This window comes from Haliotis rubra, unplaced genomic scaffold (genome assembly GCF_003918875.1).
Source record: "Haliotis rubra isolate DU_JTF1 unplaced genomic scaffold, ASM391887v1 Scf1324, whole genome shotgun sequence".
NCBI classification, from domain to species: Eukaryota; Metazoa; Mollusca; class Gastropoda; order Lepetellida; family Haliotidae; genus Haliotis; species Haliotis rubra.
The window spans coordinates 17448-38713 of record NW_025765253.1 but is presented as its reverse complement, the minus strand read 5'-3'; the positions used below and the strand labels follow the sequence as shown (position 1 = coordinate 38713).

Genomic DNA, 21266 nt, shown 5'->3' with positions numbered 1-21266 from the left:
TAATATAAATTCTAAGAAGAATAATGTTTCTATGAGATGACGAGACCCCGGAATACACTGCCCTAAACTTGACTGTTGCTTGATTTTCCTCAAGTCTGCTTCACTCTTTCATCTACAAGTCAAATTACATATCTGCAACTTAATGAACAATATACCAATATGCCAGTGAAAGTAGTGGTTATACAATAAACAAAAGAGTATAAAAAACAATTAGTTGTAATGCTATAATTGTACAACTTGGAAATACATTTTATTAAGCCAATATTCCCCCACACCCAAACATATCCCCCATCTTTGCCACCAGTAAACATTTCTCAACAGTTTCTTGACACCATATACCCGTGAAGGTCCGGGTTAGAATATTGGCCTTCAGTAACCCATGCCTGTCGTAAGAGGCGACTAACGGAATCGGGTGGTCAGGCTCAATGACTCGGTTGACATGTGTCATCGGTCCCCAATTACGCAGATCGATGCTCATGTTGTTGATCACTGGATTGTCTGGTCCAGACTAGATAATTTACAGATCGCCGCCATATAGCTGGAATATTGCTGAGTGCGGCGTGAAACTAAACTTACTTACTCTTGACACTATACTAATATGTCAGATTATGTCAGATATGACAGTCAGGGAGCAGTTCCATGTAGAATAAATTTCCTTCCCCCACATCCCCCCTCCCCAGCTAAAATTTCATATGCAAATTCCTCTCACAGATACTTATGCCCTGTGAATCCAGCTTTGTAACAATTCATAGAACTGGTGGGGAGGCAGAGTTTGTCTTTGTCAAATGAACTTCTCTCTATATGCAGGGTAAAAATACAAACACATAGACCTTCGTTTTCTTAAGTGTATAAGGCTGAAAATGTTGCTGGATTGAAAATGGTGATGTTTTACAATCACTGCCTGAAAGTTAATGATTAAGATTCAATCATGCATTAAACTTGTTTACTGTCCACTAACAGTCAAAATCTGGCAACAATCGTGATGACCATAGGATCCATTCACGTAAGTTACACCTTAACCAGAGTTGACATTCATTAGGATCAGTCTGAAACCCTTACCATGGCTGAACCTTATCTTAGCATGTTTACTTATTTTCTAAAATGATACTATGAATCCTAAATGTTTGAGTGAAAGAGCATTTGAGCTGCTTTGAACTGTAAATCCAGCCATATCATGGCATATTAGATTAACATGGGAGGAAAACCAAGGAATGCAGGGTCCTGTTTTATAAAGCTATCGTAGGGCTACGACTGTCATAAGTCTATGTTACAATAAAGGACTGACTGACTGACTGAATTTGGTTTTACGCCTCTTTTAGCAATATTCCAGCAACATCACGGCGGGGGGACACCAGAAATGGGCTTCACACATTGTACCCATGTGGGGATTCGAACCCGGGTCTTCGGCGTGACGAGCCAACGCTTTAACCACTAGGCTACCCCACCGCCCTACAATAAAGGAGGTACGACAGGTCATTTTGTAGCGCGCTATGATAGCTTTGTGAAACGGGGCCCTGGTCTTGGATGTTTACCTTTTGTCAAATAGCCCAGACAAAGCTAGAAATATAATTTGGTTGACCTGGGATACAAACCCACAATCATAATTTCCAGGTGTTCTCAAAAGCCAACAACGCCAAGCTAATTGCAGCACCTAAGTCATTTTGGGTATTCATACCCTTAAAATGTTTAAAATGAGAAAGATACTTTTCAAAGTCGTAAAATTACTCTGATCAGCCGTAGATTGCCCACCAAGACTACTTCAACTTTCCTTTCGGAGAAACCACCACCACTGTACCTGCGGCTGGTAGGTTCACCCTCCGAGGTTTCGGCGACTTTGTTGGTTTAGATACATAACTCATGTGAAACGTCTTCTTGGTGTTGGAGGCTTTCTTCAACAGCCGTAACTTCCTACCCGAGTCCCCAGTCTTTTTGTACTCTATACACACACCATCATCAGTTGTTGTTGCCCTGAAGCTTCTTTGACTACTATCCTGTCCCAATGCCTTCTGCGGACTTTGGTAATTAAAGTTATATACAATACCTTTGTCAACAGATTCATCACACTCACGGTGTAAATTTCGGGGAGATATTTTGCGTGACTTTTTGGGTGTTTCGCATGAATCAGATGCCACTAAAGTATTGTCTAAATCGTCGTCCTCTTTCACAGTACCCAACTTGGGACTGCAGAATGGACTATTCCTCGTCCTCGGGGTGCCATCCTTGATGCAAGACGTCACAAGTGGGGTACTGCAAGCATGACCGCTGAGCCTTCTCTCGCAGGCAGTCTGGAGGAAACTGTCACAAGCCTCGCCCCACGAAGAATTGGAAGCTTTGTCTGGGGATGGGAAGAATTGGGGTAACCACAAATTATCGGTACCATCTTCCCCAAGATTTTTCTCAGCATCATTTCTCTGTTCTTCGTCAAAGTCAGGTTCATCCATGACCCACTCTCGCGTAGAATCATCGCTCAGATCAACTTCGGACACTTCTTCGTAAGTCAAGTCTGATGGAAGTCTGGAATCAGACTCCTCTTTCTGAAAGCCGAGAAACGGTTGTGAATCTCCTTCACTCTCCAACAGTTTTGACATGCTTCTTTCGCTGAGAATCAGCCAACTACGATTTAGTTTTACTGTCTTTCTCCCTGAGCTTGGTTTTGACTGACGCCATTTTCTTTTAGCTCTCATTCCTTTTTTCTTAGGTGATGAATGTTTCTTTCTTTTGGGACTTTTCTCAGTGGAAGATGACCTAGATTTCTTAGGAGTTTTATTTTGAGAAGATGAGACATTAGCACTGGCAGCATTTTCACCACATTCAATTAGTTTGTGTCTTAATGACCTTGACCTTGACCTAGGAGACTGTCTGATTTCGGGACATTTTCTTTCTGCTGATTTGTCTTCAAGCATGTCCTGATGAGATTCATCAGATCTCCTGGCCCTTCTTGACCTTGACATTATTGGTGAACTACACATTTCGGTATCACTATTACGTGACCTTGACTTGACCCTTTTAACAGGGGTCGTATCAGGGTCATGCTTCACAATTTTCTGCCCTGTTTTGTCTTCACCATCACATACGGTCTCATTTACCAAGCTGGACCTCATACTTCTCCAAGATCTCTCGAGCTGCCTTGGCGTTGTACAGTAACCACTTTTGGGTGTTTCCTGCTCTGCTCCATCGTCCTCTTGATCTTCAATGTCACCTTTCTTACAATACTTTCCTCTCCTGGGTGTTCTCATCCCCAGTTCAACAGACTCAGAATTTTCCTTGCCATCATGGCAGAGTTCCTTGATGGAGTGTCTTGACCTTCGTTTAAACACAGGCGACTGAGACTCGCCCTGTTCCAGGATACTCATTTTCTTTGGCGTTACATCCGATGTCAGAGTAGAGACTTGAGAGTATTCACTACAAGACGACTCATCCAGCTTCAACTTGGACAACTTCCTCCCCTTCTTACGAGGACTTGACCGTATAGCTGTCTTCCACTTCTTCCTCTTAGTGAAGACCACAGTCTCATTATCAGAAATACCTATTTCCTCAGCCTGCTCTTTTTTCAACTTTTCACTGTCAACTTTTGTCTTTCCTTGTGAAGAATGTGTTTCTTTACCCTTCACATCTCCAGCTTCCGGACCTCTTTTTTTTTTCCTTGGTGATGTCCAAAAACTGCTTCTAACTTCAGTCTGTTGGATTTTTTCTTGACTTACTGAGGGTTTTGGGAGAACCTGTTTGGATTTTGATCTTCCCTTTGTGGGAGAAGGATCTGCACTGTCTGCTTGGTTTTGTAGGACATGTGTTTTTGAGCCGTGTTTCTTCAGATGCGGAGATGGAGATCTCTGAGAATCTGAGCCAGGATTCCAGCACTCTGGAGACTTGATGCCCTTGTTCTGAACCAAAGAATCCTCTCTAGTGTCTTTATGCTTTCTTTGCACTGAAGATCTTTGTGGATCTCTCCCATCAGCGGCTGAACCTTTACCACAGTCCCTACTTTTTCTTTTCTTTGAAGGAGATCTTAAATCACCCTTCTCCCTGAATCCTTCGTCATTTGCTTCAGCGTCTAAAATATCTCCACCATCTCTACTTCTTCTTTTCTTTGAAGGAGATCTTAAATCACCCTTCTCCCTGAATCCTTCGTCATTTGCTTCAGCGTCTAAAATATCTCCACCGTCTCTACTTTTTCTTTTCTTGGAAGGAGATCTTAAATCACCCTTTTCTCTGAATCCTTCGTCATTTGCTTCAGCATCTGAAATATCTCCACCATCTCTACTTTTTCTTTTCTTTAAAGGAGATCTTAAATCACCCTTCTCTCTGAATCCTTCGTCATTTGCTTCGGCGTCTGAAATATCTCCACTTTGTCTTTTCTTTGAACGAAATGTTAAGTCATCTTTTCCTTTGAACTCTTTGACATTTGCTTCGTCAACTTCTGAACACCTTACATGGTCTTTTCTTTTCTTTGAACGAGATCTTTGTTCATCAGCTACCGTAGACTTTTCTACAATCATACCAACTTCAGAGTGAGACTTCTGTTCAGAATCTCCTTTTCTCTTCTTAGAACAAGATCTATGATCATTCACTTCTGCCGTCATTTCCACAATAACATCAGCTTTAACCTCAGAATCATGCCCACAGTCACGATGTTTTCTTGAACGAGATTTATGTTTGTCTTTCGAGTCAGGATCATCTTCAACACTTCCCTTATCACCTATCTGATCATCATGAGACTCAACAGTCACTGATCCACAACAAGAATCTTTCTGCCTGTTCTTCCCAGACTTTGATCGCGGACTGCCAGCACTTGTCAGTGTCAGCGACAGCTGAGAGTCGGCCGACTCCATGTCCTGTTTGGAGATGACCACAACGCTCTTACTGGACAAGTCTATCACATTTTCTCCCATCTTTACAAAATCACTCAACTGACTCATGTTATCAATATGAGATGACAGTCTGTGGCTTTTCCTTGGACTTATTACTTTGCATTCAATGTCAATCCGTTTCCTTGGACTGGACCGTGTTACTCTTGAGTGTTCGATTTCTGACTTGTCCTTTACATATTTCTTTACCGGTGAAAGTACATTTGTATCACTCACCGCACCTGTCCCACCCTTCCCAACATCCGACCTGTGATATTTTAACGATTTCGTCGCTACATTTTCTCTCGATATCGAATCACGCTCTGGGGTTCTGTCTGAGTGTCTGTGTCGCTTCTCCACTTGCACTGGTGATTTGGTGTGATCAGATTTACGCTTCCTTGTTTCTTTTTCACCAGCATCATCAAACCTCGAAGTTTTCTCACCATCCTTTGTACCTGTGGAATGTCTTTTAAGGAAATCTTTCAGAGGTTGCAAGCCTGCTATTGGCGAGTCCCGAATGATCAACGTCTTTTCTGACCCTGATGCAGATTGTGATCGTCGAGGAGACCCGTACAGACCCCTTGATCCCGACCGCCGTATCACCACGGCAGAGGTTGACTCCGATTCCTGACTGTCTCTGTTGACTCGGGGGAAGCTACCAGATCGGGGTTTCCGAGGAGATAGGTGATCATTACACTTTCCATCCGCGACAATTCCCAGTCTAGATTCGCAAGTTTCAACATTTGTGTTAAGTTTTGTTTTTTCAACACTGACTTTAACTTTCAGAGAGTTTTCGATTTTTCGGTCATATTTAAGTCTCCTGTTCATCTTGCGTTCTACTCTCAGTTGCTCTGGGGGCAGGTTTGAAGCTCTGCTGTTTTCACTCTGCTTTTCGGAGCATTCTTCAATCAACATTACTTCCCCATCTTCACAGGCTGGTGAGCTGAAAAGGGAAAACATACATTTGGTCCAATGCATCCGGTCTTATGATTCCATGTAGAAAAAAATCCCTCCCAAAAACACATGGCTCTCAAGTAATTCTTTATTATCAAAAAGGCTTATCATGAACTGTTTGAAATAATTACCAAAATGTCAGTACCAAATTTAAAAGAACAAAGAAAAAGGATTGATGGCATCCTTCAGTAGATTTGAATTGCAAATCAACTAATCAAACATATGTATACATACAGTTATAAAGTGTGCATGTTGCTTTTGTTTTTTGACCCGTGAAGGTCTGGGTTAGAATTGATCTTCGGAAACCCATGCTTGTTATAAGAGGCGACTTAACGGGATCGGGTGGTCAGGCTCTCTGACTTGGTACCCCAATATTGCGTAGATTGATGCTCATGCTGTTGATCACCGGATTGTCTGGTCCAGACTCGATTATTTACAGACCTTTGCCATATAGCTGGAATATTGCTGAGTGAGGTGTAAAACTTAACTCACTCTGTGGAAACTTCCATCTCTGAGAAAATACATGATTCCGACTTTGCTAGTAATCTTATCTAGTAAATATCAAAGGATTAAATTAAATAAAAAGAGAAGCATATTCTTCAATCACTTACTCTTTGGTTCTATTGGCTGCCTTTTGTACACAGTGTCGGAGCAGGATCCGCTGTAGAAATGAAACAGTGTTGGGGCCTTTGTGGATCAGGTTGTCAATGCAATCGAAATTCTTCTTGTTCCGTGCAAAGTTCTTGTGCTGAAGTCCTCTCATATGCTGAAAAACCCAGGGGAAGTATTCAAGATGCATCATGGAAGAAGTGAACATTGAGTAATGCCAAATCTGGCAATATTGAAGCTAAAAATTATCAAATCTGAAGCAAACTAGTTGTATGCATGGCCAGTGATCAACACCATTGGGCGTTAAACTATAAACATAATCAGCTGAGACACTGGGTGATTTCATGCCATTTTGAGTGAGTGAGTGAGTGAGTGAGTGAGTGAGTGAGTGAGTGAGTGAGTGAGTGAGTGAGTGAGTGAGTGAGTGAGTGAGTGAGTGAGTGAGTGAGTGAGTGAGTGAGTGAGTGAGTGAGTGAGTGAGAGATTTTTATGCCGCACTCAGCAATAGCATGGGTTACTGAAGACCAATTCTAGCCCGGATCTTCACGGCTCATGCCATTTTGAACACTACTCAAACATGTATATAACAGTGTGTCAGAGTGATGAGGGGGGAAAGCCTGTGACTCGCGTCTCAGAGGTTATCACACTTGTAAACTCCACTCTGGGAGGTACTGTGCAGGGAGAACCGGGGTGTAAACAATATTGGATATTGGCATGCCCAAGGGAGATGACTCTGCAAAACACCATTGCAGCACGAGTCAGTGACTTTTACGCCACTTTTAGCAATATTCCAGCAATATCATGGTGAGGGACACCAGAAATGGGCTTCACATATTTTACCCATGTGGGGAATCGAACCCGGGTCTTTGGCTTGGTTATGAGCAAACACTTCAACCACTAGGCTTCCCCACCGCCCCCAGAGCGTGTCAGATAAATATTGGTGAACCGAAGTGAAGCAGATCCTGGATTTGACTACTTCGGTAGTAACAAGCAAACATATGGTCACCAAAACTAACAATAAAATCCTAACATCCCGCTTACTTTATCAACATCATCATATTTTTCCTTGCAACATTCACAGTATCCCTTGCGTTTAGTCTCCCGCTTCCGTCGCTCCCTCTCCCGCTTGATCTCACCGGCCGTCAATATCGGAACTCCGAACAACTTGCAGTTGCTGGGCTCCTCAAGCTTGGCTGTCTTACTGGAAACAGTCCATGGTTTTATTCAGCTAAAAGTGCTCACATATATGACAGTCTACAACTCAAGAGTCTAATCTGAAAACATGGACAGGTGAAATTAGTCAAGTAAGCACAGCAATAAAAAGCAAAACAGTGATCGAAATAATGCTTAGTCTCGGAAAATATTGAAATGGCACGGATGAAATATTTACAGAGAGCCCTTGTGGCACTACATTATGAAACAATACTCACCATGATTCACTTCATGTAAAATGCAATTGATTTGTAGAAACAAAAAAGATTCAAAACCTATTTTTACATTTTTACAAATTCTTTATCGATGGCACTCTCAATATCACAGCTTAACAAGGGTGTGGCCTGTTGAATACCAGAGCGTATGACAGAAAATCCTGTTTTGGAAGATAAAATAGTTTGTGGGTTAGTCCATGGGTCCAGGAAAAGTAAAGCTGAAGCATTCTTGCAGTCACGATGTTTTTACATGATGTTTACTGATATTAAAAAACCCAATAATTTGAAATAACATATTTGTTGTGATGTATTAAGTTTAATTGGATCAGATATGGGCACACTTATTCTCACAGAGGCACAGCTAAATTATATCTGGTGCCCTATGGCACCCTTTACACACTGCATTTCTGCTATATGTTCTATCTGCTATGAGTTCGATTCAATACAAAAATTGTTACAGACTGATCATAAAACGCTCTGACAGATCATGGGTTCCAAATTCAAGTTGAAGGGTCATTGTAGGCATGGGTACTACAGATATGGTCCTTAATCAGAAAACAGAAACATACTTTAGAGTTCATTTCATGGATTGGACTGTCATACAACTGAGTTTAGCGAGTGAGTGAGTTTAGTTAACACCGCTTTTAGCAACATACATATTGTACCCATGTGGGGAATCGAACCTGGGTCATCGGCATGACAAGCAAACACTTTAACCACTTGGCTACCCCACCGCCCCCATACTGCTGTATAATATACTGACAACGTGTGGGGTCCCTGACAAATCCTCTTCCAACACACAACGATGATACTCTTCCCAGAAGATCCTGAGCAAATACATATCTACATGAACACTGGCTGGATCAAGTACCCCTACCCACCTCTGTGACTTAGCCTGTGGGGTGCCTGACAGATCATCTCTCTGTGCTTGTGCGGTCCCTGGGGACAGGATGTTCCCGGCCTCTTCCCTGTCCCCTCGCTCTGAGTTCTGTGGCCTCCCTAGCGCCCGTCCGTCAAACGGACATGTTCCTGGAGGTGTCTCTGTGTTGAAGTGCGGCCACGTCTTTAACTGTTGCATGATGGGACGGTAGTGACAACTCTCAGCCTCATACTTTACATAGGGAGTCTTCAATCGTTGAACTGCAAGGATGCATTATGAAACATGATCAGTGCTGCTGCCACGATTTCCTTGGACCAGGCCAGTTGGCCCCTACCTTTAGAAAATGTGGGCCAATAACCAAAAGTGACAAAGCTATCACTCTGTCGGTTTTCATTAAATGCTTCTACTAAGTTCTAGTAAAAAATACTAATCAATAAAATTGTTCTAATCATATTGTTTAATAAGGTCTTCTATGCTTCAATGAGGTACAAGTCAAAAATTTACTTTTTGAGAATCTCTTTGATTTCCAAGATTTAACACCTTTCAAGTGAGTCAGTGAGTGAGTGAGTTTAGTTTTACGCCCCACTCAGCAATATTCCAGCTATATGGCGGCGGTCTGTAAATAATCGAGTCTGGACCAGACAATCCAGTGATCAACATCATGAGCATCGAACTACATATTTGGGAACCGATGACATGTGTCAACCAAGTCAGCTAGCCTAATGGAAATGAGTTCATAAAACATCCCTCATCCTAAATGGACAGTACAGCACTTGTCCTATACTAACAGTACAACTTGATAGCAATCGATGTCTTTTTCATTACGCAAGCGATTTTTATAAATATATTCTGTACGCATTTGTTTTAAACTTTTTGTGTATCAAACATTTTAAATGCGTAATTGGTACTGCTACGCAACAATTATTTTTCAATGCGTAATTGGAAATTTTATAAGCGTATTTTACCCGGATACGCAGCTTATCTGGGCCTCTGGGACACGGTAAGGGGAGCAACTCTACACTAGAAATGGAAGGGACAAACACAACTGGGCCTGCTGCGCCAGGCCACACAGAATACAAGACACATATGCTGAATCAACTCACATTTAGTGCCCCTCCTTCTTGTTTCCTGTGAAACACAAAACAAGAATTGTCATGTAAATTCACACATAGCAAATAACAGAAATGCAGTCATCCCTCACCATAACGTGAGTCTTGGGGTCCATGGATGACACCCCACGTTATGAGACACCCTCATTATACATATCATGGCATAACGACCAAGTAAAGTCATAGTTTCCATGTGTATAGCATAACTGCTATTTTGTGTATTGTGCCCACTCAAAACAATGTCGTATCGTCAGAGCTATGTACAATGAAAACATCAGTGATTTACAGGACGCAAATTCCTGCGTCCTATACACATAAAAATTGACAATGGATGCAAAGAAATTTATTAACGCATCCACAGGGAAGCAGAAAAGTCCAAATACTTTTGTAAAAATTCCAATCAAGTAACAATAAGTTATAACTGAGTTTGCTACTAGCTGGGTTATGGTATCATTTGCAATTTAATTACTGTAACAATTAATGTGATGATCATGATACACAATACAATAACAGTATTAACAGTATAGTATTTAAGTGTCTGGGACCCCCCATTTTGTTGTCCAGGACCCCTGAAAATTATAAACAGGGACCCTCAAATACAGGACTCAAGGTAAATCCCTGAAACATTTTGTTATTGTGATCCGGATTGAATTTTGCTGGTTTACAACACGATAAACATGAGAAAAAAAGCGGATTTGGTGATATTCTTGATGACGTGAAGATGTGTGATTGCTCTATTTACAGAAGCCACGGATAAACCCATGGTTCAGCCGAATCTGCAGAGAGTTATTGCGAGGGATGATTGTACCAGAATACAGTGAAACAAAACTTCACACACTATCACAATAAAGTAATAATTAGATCTATATCTAGCGACAAGCAACATTTGTGTCCTAAGAATTATAACATATCATTGCAATGCCCCAGGGACCTGTGCCATTAATTGATAATGTTTACCTTGTAGTATTGTTTCAAACACACATAAATTGTTAGTTCCATGAAATGTGCCATCATCTTATCTACAACTTTTATAAACAAAGAAAAATATAACATATATTATATACTTCTTTACGGTCGAAAAACTGAAATTATCTGTGTCCATTCTCAACTTGTAAGTATATCTATGAAACAATATTTTATGAGGCAACTGGGTTAAAATATAGACCCCTGTAAACCAGGGCTCCAGATAAGGGCTGTATCGGCGTATGTACGGCAAAAAAATATGCATGATACGGTGGGAAATAATTTAGAAAACGTAGCGGATACGCACCACACCAGTGGTGTAAGGTCTCAGAATCATTTACAGATGTATTTATCTGAAAACATATTATTTTATTGTTTATTGCTCCATTTACACAAGAGTAGCAATGTTGTGGTGCATATATGAAACGAAACACAAGATTACTGATACCGCATTAAATTCCATTCAGTACTCAAAATGTACTCTTAAGGTTTTCCAGTACTCCTATACTGCAAAAATAAGGAGTACGTACTCCTGATGTTGAAAAATTATCTGGAACCCTGGTAAGCTATGCTTGCTTTAAGAGGTGACTAACTGCATCAAGTGTTCTGACATAGCTGCTTGGTTGATGGATGTAATCCAATGTCTAGTAGTGCTGTAACAATGCATCAAACTATCGATGGGACTGCAATTGTTGAGTCTCTGATAGCAATTAATCGATGGTAGAAATGAAAAACTATCGATGCAGTATGTGTGACTATCTATAGTTTAGTAATTGACTTCTGTTGATAAATATGCAGGGCAAAATACATTAAGTACCAGATTTATTCACTTTGATTTAGAGTTATCCGCCCCTGGTATCTCTTAAACATGGCGGCAATCATGGCATGCAACTCGGAGTTTGAAATTGTGAATAACAATAAGTTTATGTTTTAACTGTTGACCTGATCTGAGTTTCAAGTTTCTTGTCAGTTGTTAAAAGACACTGAAACTACTTGTTTTATTTCATATAAATTATACATTCATTTGGGAAATGACTTCAGATGAGACAATTCAAAGAGGAAAAAACTATTGGTAGCGATAGACTATCGCTATCGTAATAGTATGTTCCAATAGACTATTGCTGTCGCAATAGGTGTCACCCCTACTGTCTACGCTCAAGATGCTGGACACTAGATTGTATTGTCCAGATCTAATTATTCACAGACCAATGTTACATTGCAGAAATAGTGGAGATAGTGGCATTAGTGAGTGAGTGAGTTTAGTTTTACGCCGGTTTTAGCAATAATCCAGCAACAGCACGACAGGGGACACCAGAAATGAGCTTCACACATTGTACCCATGTGGGGAATCGAACCCGGGTCTTCAGTGTGACGAGTGGATGTTTTGACCACTATGCTACCCCACCGCCCCGATGGTGGCATTAACCATGTTAAATAACAAATGATAAAACCATGCCTACCTGTTTATTGGATTCTGCAACCACCGCTGGTTTAATCTTGCGGATCTCTTTATCTAACCAAGTTATCGCTTCCTGAAAGGAAAATGACACAATCAATCTTTCTGAGTGAGACGAGCACCAGTCATAATGATTGCAATGTATGATTTTTCTTTATGAATTTCTTCAAATTGAGAGATTTTTCAAGTGAAAACTTAATTAATTTTAAGGATCATAATGAGCATTTATTGTACTAGATTGTTATGACGTACAGTAGTCATAATGATTGCAATGTATGACTTTCCTTTATGAATTTCTTCAAATTGAGAGATTTCAAGTGAAAAATTAATTAACTTAAAGGATCATAATGAGCATTTATTGTACTAAATTGTTATGACGTACAGTATTGCCATAACGGTTTGTAACTTTGGCAACTTGTCCGAAGTCTGAGTAAAATGTTGTTAAGTCTTATAGGCTCAGCTATTAATGTCAACATATAATCACTTAAATCTACAGATAATACTGCTCACAGACATGTTGGGGAAAGTAGCCTCAAACAGTTTGGGCACAGATTGCTAGACTGACTGACTGAGTTTGGTTTTACGCCGGTTCTGCTTTTAGCAATATTCCAGCAACATCACGGCGGGGGACACCAGAAATTGGCTTCACACATTGTACCCATGTGGGGATTCGAACCTGGGTCTTCGGCGTGACGAGCCAACGCTTTAACTACTAGGCTACCCCACCGCCCCACAGATTGCTAGAGATATAGATGCTCATTCTAAATGCAACGAACTCAAGAGTGAGCGAGTTAAACTTAAAAGTCACATCGGCTGTATTTCAGCCATATCGTGACTATTAAAACTTTGTAGTAAAAATGTCAACAAAGGACACATAACTAGAACATCATAGCTTTAAACATAAAGCTAGCACTTAACCATAAAACGATATTTCTAATCACGATACATTACAACACAGGGCTATAGGTCGCCAACAACTGAAGGTAGATCACCATACTAGGGACCATGGGGACTTACAGTACGCTTGCTACCTGTTTGGACCCTAGCTGGATTTACACAGGGGTGGAAATAACATTTAAATTGATAGTGTACTCCGGTACAGTGGCACATGTAAAGTCACTTGCCCTGATAATTTTTCCACTATACCGACCGTTTCCTTGCTGATTTTAAAAAAAAAAACATAATTAACATTGGAAAGTCAACTGGAAACCGGTACAGTGTGATATACGAATTTGCTTGCCCGACAGAAAAAGACACTGCACTCTGACGTCGGGCAATGGGTTATTTCCACCCCTGTTACACCATTCCTTCTAGTTACAGTGAGTGAGGCATGTTAATTGCTGATTAGCAACTGCATTGGAGTGTCCATAAAAGAGATTTTCCTTGGTTAGAAAAATCTTTGAATAGAGTGAGCCAGTATAGTTTTACGCTGCTTTTAGCAATATTCCAGCAATATCAGCAAATTATCCTCTGCAGGTCAACAACACAAGGAATAGTTGCGAATGGATAAATCACACTGCAAATTTAGTCTTGCTACGTACCATTTAGGGACACGATTTTTATGCCCATTTTCTTTGCTGTGTCTATAACACTTGTTTGCTGTAAGAGATGGAAACTTAATCACACATCTTATGGGAAGACATCAACTTTGTTCAAAATATGCAATTGTTTACACAGCAGTGGATGGGTACCCAGTAGGATGTGATGGGTATGTGATTTTACATTCTAATGAGTTTAGTTTTACGCCTCTTTCAGCAATATTACAGAAATATCACAGTGGGGGATACCAGAAATGAGCTTCACACATTGTACACTGCCAATTTGCCCACATCGGATATTCATCTCTGCGCATCTGTGCACAAATGTGTGTCCACCAACACGTACATTGCGCGCATTCTGTTAGTTAACATATGATGGATTATTCAGTCGCTGCAAATAAGAATTGACATTGCATGACTGACTGAGTTTGGTTTTACGACGCTTTTAGCAATATTCCAGCAACATCACGGCGGGGGACACCAGAAATGGGCTTCACACATTGTACCCATGTGGGGATTTGAACCCGGGTCTATGGCGTGACGAGCCAATGCTTTAACCATTAGGCTACCCCACCGCCCCTGACATTGCATGAAAGAGTGAGTGAGTTTGGTTTTACGTCGCTTTTAGCAACATTCCAGCAATATCACGGTGGGGGACACCAGATATCGATCAACAATCAATTGTAACCGTAAATCTCACCATTTAACTCATGTGGGCAATAACGGGACACAATCATAACATTGTGCAAATGAAAACAGGCTCCGATCATGCCATAGTCATGCAAATATTTTCTTTATATTGCTGTTTTGCGAGTCAGGAAACTGCATCAGTTGTTTACATTTTGATTTAACAAACATTACAATAAAACACCTACTTTCAAAATTTTAAAATTCTGATATTTAATTTTTTTTAAAAATTGATTAGCCTCAAGAGTTCATCGATAATCCCTGATGCAAGCGAGATTGATCAATTTACCAAATATTTGAGCAATCGCTCCAGCACTAACTGTTGATGGACCTAATGATCATGATGAAAAATTCTTCACTATGTAAAAAACCAAACTGGCCATTTTAACCACTTTGTAATTTGATCCTTATTGTTTGCAGTTTTTTCACAGCGATGGCAAATATTTGGAAAATATTAATAACAACCAACTTACTGAGCTTTTGTTCTTTGCTATCTGAAGAATGGCCTTGCCCCTTGTCACCTGCAAATAAAAAAAAATATACCATCACTCCTCAAACAAATACTGCATCAGCTGATAAATAAAGAAACAAATCTAAGGTTCGTACATATTATCAGCCTTCTAATTTAAGGCATTTAGGGCTTTTCCAGGCTCAATCAACAATTTTAAGGAACTATGGACACAAACATAACACGTAAGTTGTTGGTTGGTCAAATGTGCACCATACAAGGACTCAAACAACTTGATTTTTACATTCGCTACTTCAATCACAGTAATCTACAGAAAATGTCAGTGTAAATTCTCAATTCCAGTTCTAAAGTTCTAACTTATAATGGTTAGTTGAGGAAACAGCACCTGTCAGGACGAAGAACCTTAATCTTAAAAGGAAATTGCCTAATTTTATATTCATGCATTACAAATGCTAAATGTAAAGTTATAATACAATGTTAAAATATAAACTTAAGAGTACAAGGCAGTTAGTTTAGAATTATATGCAAATGTTTGTAAATGGATGAAATAGCATATTTCTGCAGTGTATCAAGTTATCAAATTTATTCTGGCATATTTATATGCTGAAATAAGACCATGGTGATTTAATGTGTCTATTTAATGCTAATAAACAAATAATTGTTTATCTGGAGGTTTGTTTGGGGCAAAGACTATGTACAGAACAGTTAATGGGAATTGGCCTTACAGTTTCCTTTTTAGCTTCGACTGCAGTAGGTGATGGAGACTGCCCCATGCTGAAGGGACTGGGTGTAGATTGGAAGGCGGGGCTGTCCGGTCGGTCTTGACCCTTCTCCCCTTTCTTCTGACCACTGCCACTGGCTGGAGCATTGCTGGATATCACATAGTTCACATCCTTGATGAGAAACTTCTCAATGGTCTGGAAAGGATGAACACAGAGAAATAGCTTTACTTCTTTAGATGCTGTTGATGAGAAATTTTCATCAGTTTTCAACATGTTCAATGTGCCAGAAAAATATCTGATCAGAAGCTCTGACTAAGCCCAACTATCATGATGATGTAAATACATTTGTGATTATCGTAACTGTAAGGAGAGTGAGCGAGTTTAGTTTTATGCTGCACTAAGCAGTATTCCAGTTATATGGCGGTGGTCTGTAAATAGTCGATTCTGGACCAGATAATCCAGTGATCAACAGCATGAGCATTGATCTACGCAACTGGGATGTGATGACATGTGTCAACCAAGTCAACAAGCCCGACCACCTGATCCCACTAATTGCCTCTAACGACAAGCATGAGTTACTAAAGATCAATTCTAACCCGGATCTTCATGGGTGCTGAAAGGATGAGGTAGTGAGTTTCTTCACTTGGTTGTTCATATAATCAACCACTGGTATATCTGCCAGAGATTTACTTTAGTGGTGGTCCAATTAATTGAAATAATCGAAGATTGGTTGTAGTGATTAAACGACCAAGCAATTGATCATAATTTCTAATAATCGAACACAAACAATTCTGGAACACTTGTTTTCATTAACAATATTTTTCACATGGTTGGTTTTGTCTGTTACATTTCATAAGCACTACAAGCTCATTTCAAGTCATGATTGAATTTATCTTAAAGATTCCAAGAAATTTATGTTCCTAAAGATGTGAAGTTTTGCCAAAAACCCCAAAAGAACAACATTTTTCCCTTATTTTTATGTGCATTAACAAACTTCATAAATAACGCTAACCAATTATTTTTGATGATTGATCGGTAGTAATGAACCAATCATCAATTATGAGATTTTGACCAATTCCCAACACTAATTTACATGATTCATAATTCATGAATATTTGACAAGAGAGGTTTGTAAAATACTCCTAAAACATTATGTCATAGCTGATCCAACATTTTTTCAAATAAGTGTACCTTGAACCCAGTTAACTACAATAAACATGCAACCATACACTGCAACAGAACTCTTACAAAAGAGGATATGGCAACATATGCTTTCATAGCCCTTGCCTTATTTCAAACTAATTTTGAAAATATCCCTCAAAACTTTTGAAAATATTTTTACTGTGTCACCATGACACCCATTTTAAAAAGTACACATAAAACCCTGTTCCGGTGTAGACTTTATGACCTGGCAACTGTCATAGAGATATCTGAGGGTAGTGTTAAACAAAAAAACAAGCAATCAAACTAAACCTTGGCTTCCAGCTTCTTGACAAAGTGTTTATCAAAACTGTTATGTTAATTTGTTTACCCCTCCAAGCTGTTTTAGTTTCTCTTCAAGACTCCTGGCTTGGCGAACATCTTTTACATCAAGATACACTATTTTCCCTGCCAGAGGCAATTTTTTTGTCTTCTTATCAAAGTCCAGTTTCCGCTTCCCTTTGTTGGAACTATAACTTGTACTAGCTGTGGAAAGAAAAAATAAGATGAGATATTTAATCACAGTAACCACAGCGGCAATGGAAAATTGGCATTAAGGATAAAATGGGTCCATGGAATCAAATAGCACGACACAAAAATATTGTACATTCCCTAATCCAGCTAAAAGAAACACTAATTGCCTAAGGAAAGAAAAGAAGCCTTGAATTGTTCTTTGCTTTATAAACAATAAAGTAAAAAATGTAGGAAAGAATCGTGATCGTTCCTGACATAATATTTTGGTAAGACTTCCGCCTGTATCCCTCCTAAATTTTAACCACGAGGAGAAATTTCTTGAGTGAGAAAACCTTCTTTGAGAGGCATTTTAGAAGTAGAATATGTCTTTTAGTATGTTCAGATACAATTAACGAAACATGTTAAAACTCATCCTTATGAGATGTGAAATATATATTCAGGTAATATGATTTGACTAGAATCAAAAAATAATGGGGGGATACGGGCGGAGGTCTTTCCTCTATCAGTATGTAGATATAATTAATGAAACATGTTAAAACTCATCCTTATCAGATGACGAATATTATTCAGGTGATATGATTTGACTATCTAGAATGAAATTTAAGGGGTAATACGGGCGGAAGTCTTTCCGCTTTTATATACATAATAAATGTTTTTCATGAATAAAAATAACACAATTTTAATAATCAAGTGTCTGAAACGATCGGAAATCTTACCAAAAGGTATCCCCGTTAATGTAAAGAATCATTTTGGTGTTTAATTCACATAACACATGGGTAGGATATTGTCAAAACAAAACAAAGTTTGGGTCACTTTGATCTAGTTGTCATGGATACAGTAAACTGAAAACCAATATCATGATAATTACGTTTATGCTTGTCACCATCCTTTTGCTTCATTCTTCAAGTGCACATTCGTTTCGTTGTTTACTCGTGAAACATCCCATTCATTACATTTCACAAACTTCCAGATGCAGTTTATCCTTCCACAAGGCTAGTAACACTTCTAATCTTCACAGCATCCATCACAGCATAAGGTATCCAGTTTCTGGTCAGTATAAAATCCATTTTGTTAATCAGATTTTCTACTGAAATTACGATGTTATATAAAGTTTAATTTTGTACTTGGCCGTCAAAGTTAAAAGTCTTGATTTCCCTTGAATATTTTGCATAAGTCGTTTTAGAATACAATCAGCTGTTCACGAAGTTTTTCGAATGAAACCATTGCTGTAACCACCAAAGCATGGTTAAACAAATGGGTAGATATCAATCTGTTATCATGGTCAATTTTGATCATAGCGTGATTTGAAAAACTAAGTAAATCCCGAAGTTGAGCCAAGTTTGTGTTCCCGCTTTCCGGCTGGTATGTCTGCAGTGAAGTTTTTCGACACGTTGATTGGATAAAAATCAGGTTGAATCGAAATTGCCGACTCTTTCACGAAATAGGTTTATGCTTCACTCTGACATGGAGGGAGCATAGGTTTCAGCCATACGACATGGTCCTAAGGCCATTCCTTAGCCCCCATCCCCAATGCACCCCCAAATTAACCCGCTCCACAAGTTAAATGGCCGTTTATGCGTCTCGCTTCTTGGCCTTTGGCAAAGACCAAAGTGTCTAGTGTTTTAGTACTATCAGTCTAAGTTCATAAAAACGAGGAGATCGAAAACTGCCTTCATATACTACAACTACTACTATTCTGGCCTCGACTACTTTCAGTGATATTTTGTGTTAACACTTCTAAACTTTTAATGCTAGTATTAATTTTGCGTAATGCTATTTCAACTTTTCCTACTACTGCTACTAATCTACTATACAGTGAAAACACAAAAGCAACTATCATAAATCATTACATTTTGGTGCACAACTAATTCGAAAGTTTTTTTATCTTCATACATTGGTATAGTTGTGTTTCAGTTTAAAATATGTATTTAGCATAATTTTGTTAACAATGCCTTTAACTATTTTACTGCAGGATGCGATTCGCATAAATATGTATTTACTTCGTTTCAGTATCCATGTGTGTGTTTTATATCACCTTTGCTGTTATCAACTTCCGGAATAACCCGACGACATAAAATGGCGGCGCCCATGTACAACGTGTTTGTGGGAGCTGAAACTGGTTTATTGAAAGGCATTACCTTGAAAAAGTCACAGTGGAATAATTTGAATGCTATTGCTAGTGCAGACAGAGAGAAAGAAATATGTGCCATGTGTTGGGATAACACAGATGAATCGAAAGTATGTTTTGGTTTGAAAAACAGACAGGTGCTTGTTTATGACGTTGATGCACAATCTGTTGAGGACGAAATTCACACGTTTGACGGAGGCAGTGGGAAGTTCCGTGCTCTAGCGAAAGTTGAAGGCAAATATTTGACAGCCGTAGAGTCGGGTTTAGTCAAACTCTGGGATGATGATGAAGACAAAAACTCCATCGAAATTGAAGCAGGGAAAGATTTATTTTGCATGGAGCAAAATCCACAAAAGTCCCACATCATCGGAACAGGGGGGAAGGAAAACGAACTTAAATTGTGGGATCTTCAGAGACATTCCGAACCAATATTCAAAGCAAAGAATGTGAAAAATGATTGGTTAAACCTGAGAGTTCCAGTTTGGGTAATGGGTGTTCAGTTCCTTCCAGGAAGCGACAAAGTTGTGACCTCAACAGGTCATCATCAGGTCAGAGTGTATGACCCACAGAGTTCACAACGAAGACCTGTCCTTGACATTGAAGTAGATGAATATCCTCTCACAGCAATATCACTGCGGTATGATCAAGACAATCAAGTTCTTGTTGGTAACACACAGGGAAAGATGGCATTGGTGGATCTGAGGAATGGCAAAGTCATGCAAGTCTATAAAGGGTTTGCTGGAGGTATACGAGATATCAAATGTCATCCCTCAAAACCCCTTGTTGCTTCTTGTGGCTTGGATAGGCATATACGTATACATGACATTGATTCCAGGGAAATGGTGAATAAATTGTATTTAAAGTCAAGGCTAAACTGTCTCCTCTTTTCATCAAGAGAAGGAGAAAATGCAACGGTAAATAAGAGTGAGGTTCAAAAAGAAGCTGACGTAGAGTCAGGGATTGAATCGGAAGATGAGGATGTTTGGGAAAATCTGGAACTGGTGAAAACCAAGACTGTGAAAAAGAAGGAGAAAGAAATTGTTGTAAAAGAAGATAAAGTGGATAGAAAGAGGAAAAAGAAAAAGAAATCAGATAAACCAAAAGAGGTTCCCATGATTGCAAAGAAACGTAAATGATACAGAATGACAGATACCATTCAGTGAATTAAAAATACATGTGTCAAACATGTAAAGACTATAATACATGTATTCAGATGCATGTGAAATTAACATTGGCCATCTAGATTCACTCATTATGTGCCTGTGATGCCTGTTGAATTATTTCATCATGTTAAGGGAAAGAAGTTAGAAAAAAAAACTGTTTCATCAGAATATCAATTTTTCCTTTTTTTTAAGTTGAGTGAGTGAGTGAGTTAATATTTAACGTCACATCGGCAATATTTCAGCCATATCGTGACGATTAAGTTGAGGTAAAGGTATGTGCTGTACCTCAGTAAGTTTGGGTACAGAAAAATTCTCTCTCGTAAAACTGTGTTTTATATTTAACTTTAACTATTTAACAAGTTATTGAAAAACAGTGCATGTATTTTGGCACAAGCATGTTAAAGAACCTAAAACAATACTGCATAGAATAAATAGGAATCCTTTTTTTGTACCAGATGGTTGTCTCTGGCTATGTTACACAATGAAATAGATGTCATTTCTTTTACTTTTGATTGTTTATGAAGTTGCAGATTGATACTGTATATTAGTATCCATAGAAACTGAAGTACAAGGGTAGATAATTGTCAAGGACTACTATTAGGTGATGCATATCTGTAGGGCAATCCACAAGGTTTTATTTTAA

The 21266-nt window shown here is 39.2% G+C and overlaps 2 protein-coding genes across 2 annotated transcripts; one reads left to right on the top strand and one right to left on the bottom strand.

The window, feature by feature from the left end:
• Window positions 1-1456: 1456 nt before the first annotated feature.
• Window positions 1457-18685, bottom strand: LOC124267619. Its single transcript, XM_046702580.1, has 11 exons — window positions 18201-18685; window positions 17190-17344; window positions 15662-15853; window positions 14941-14988; window positions 13783-13841; window positions 12247-12316; window positions 9818-9842; window positions 8716-8974; window positions 7449-7608; window positions 6410-6564; window positions 1457-5787 (listed from the first exon to the last, which is right to left on the bottom strand). Exons 1-11 carry the CDS (start codon window positions 18229-18231, stop codon window positions 1755-1757), a joined length of 5187 nt encoding a protein of 1728 aa, XP_046558536.1. The 5' UTR covers window positions 18232-18685; the 3' UTR covers window positions 1457-1754.
• A 705-nt stretch (window positions 18686-19390) lies between these two features.
• Window positions 19391-20817, top strand: LOC124267617 (WD repeat-containing protein 74-like). The gene has a single exon (XM_046702579.1). The coding sequence runs from the start codon at window positions 19409-19411 to the stop codon at window positions 20594-20596; it is 1188 nt and encodes a 395-aa protein (XP_046558535.1). The 5' UTR covers window positions 19391-19408; the 3' UTR covers window positions 20597-20817.
• Window positions 20818-21266: the final 449 nt, after the last annotated feature.

Excerpts from the sequence above, each read along its gene's own strand:
- LOC124267617 (XM_046702579.1), top strand. The coding sequence starts at position 19,409 with ATGGCGGCGCCCATGTACAACGTGTTTGTGGGAGCTGAAACTGGTTTA.
- LOC124267619 (XM_046702580.1), bottom strand. The coding sequence starts at position 18,231 with ATGAAGCAAAAGGATGGTGACAAGCATAAAC. Across the intron at positions 7,609-8,715 it reads CCACAGGCTAAGTCACAGAG|TAAGACAGCCAAGCTTGAGG; the intron begins GTGGGTAGGGGT and ends GACTGTTTCCAG. Across the intron at positions 5,788-6,409 it reads GCAGCCAATAGAACCAAAGA|CTCACCAGCCTGTGAAGATG; the intron begins GTAAGTGATTGA and ends TTCCCTTTTCAG.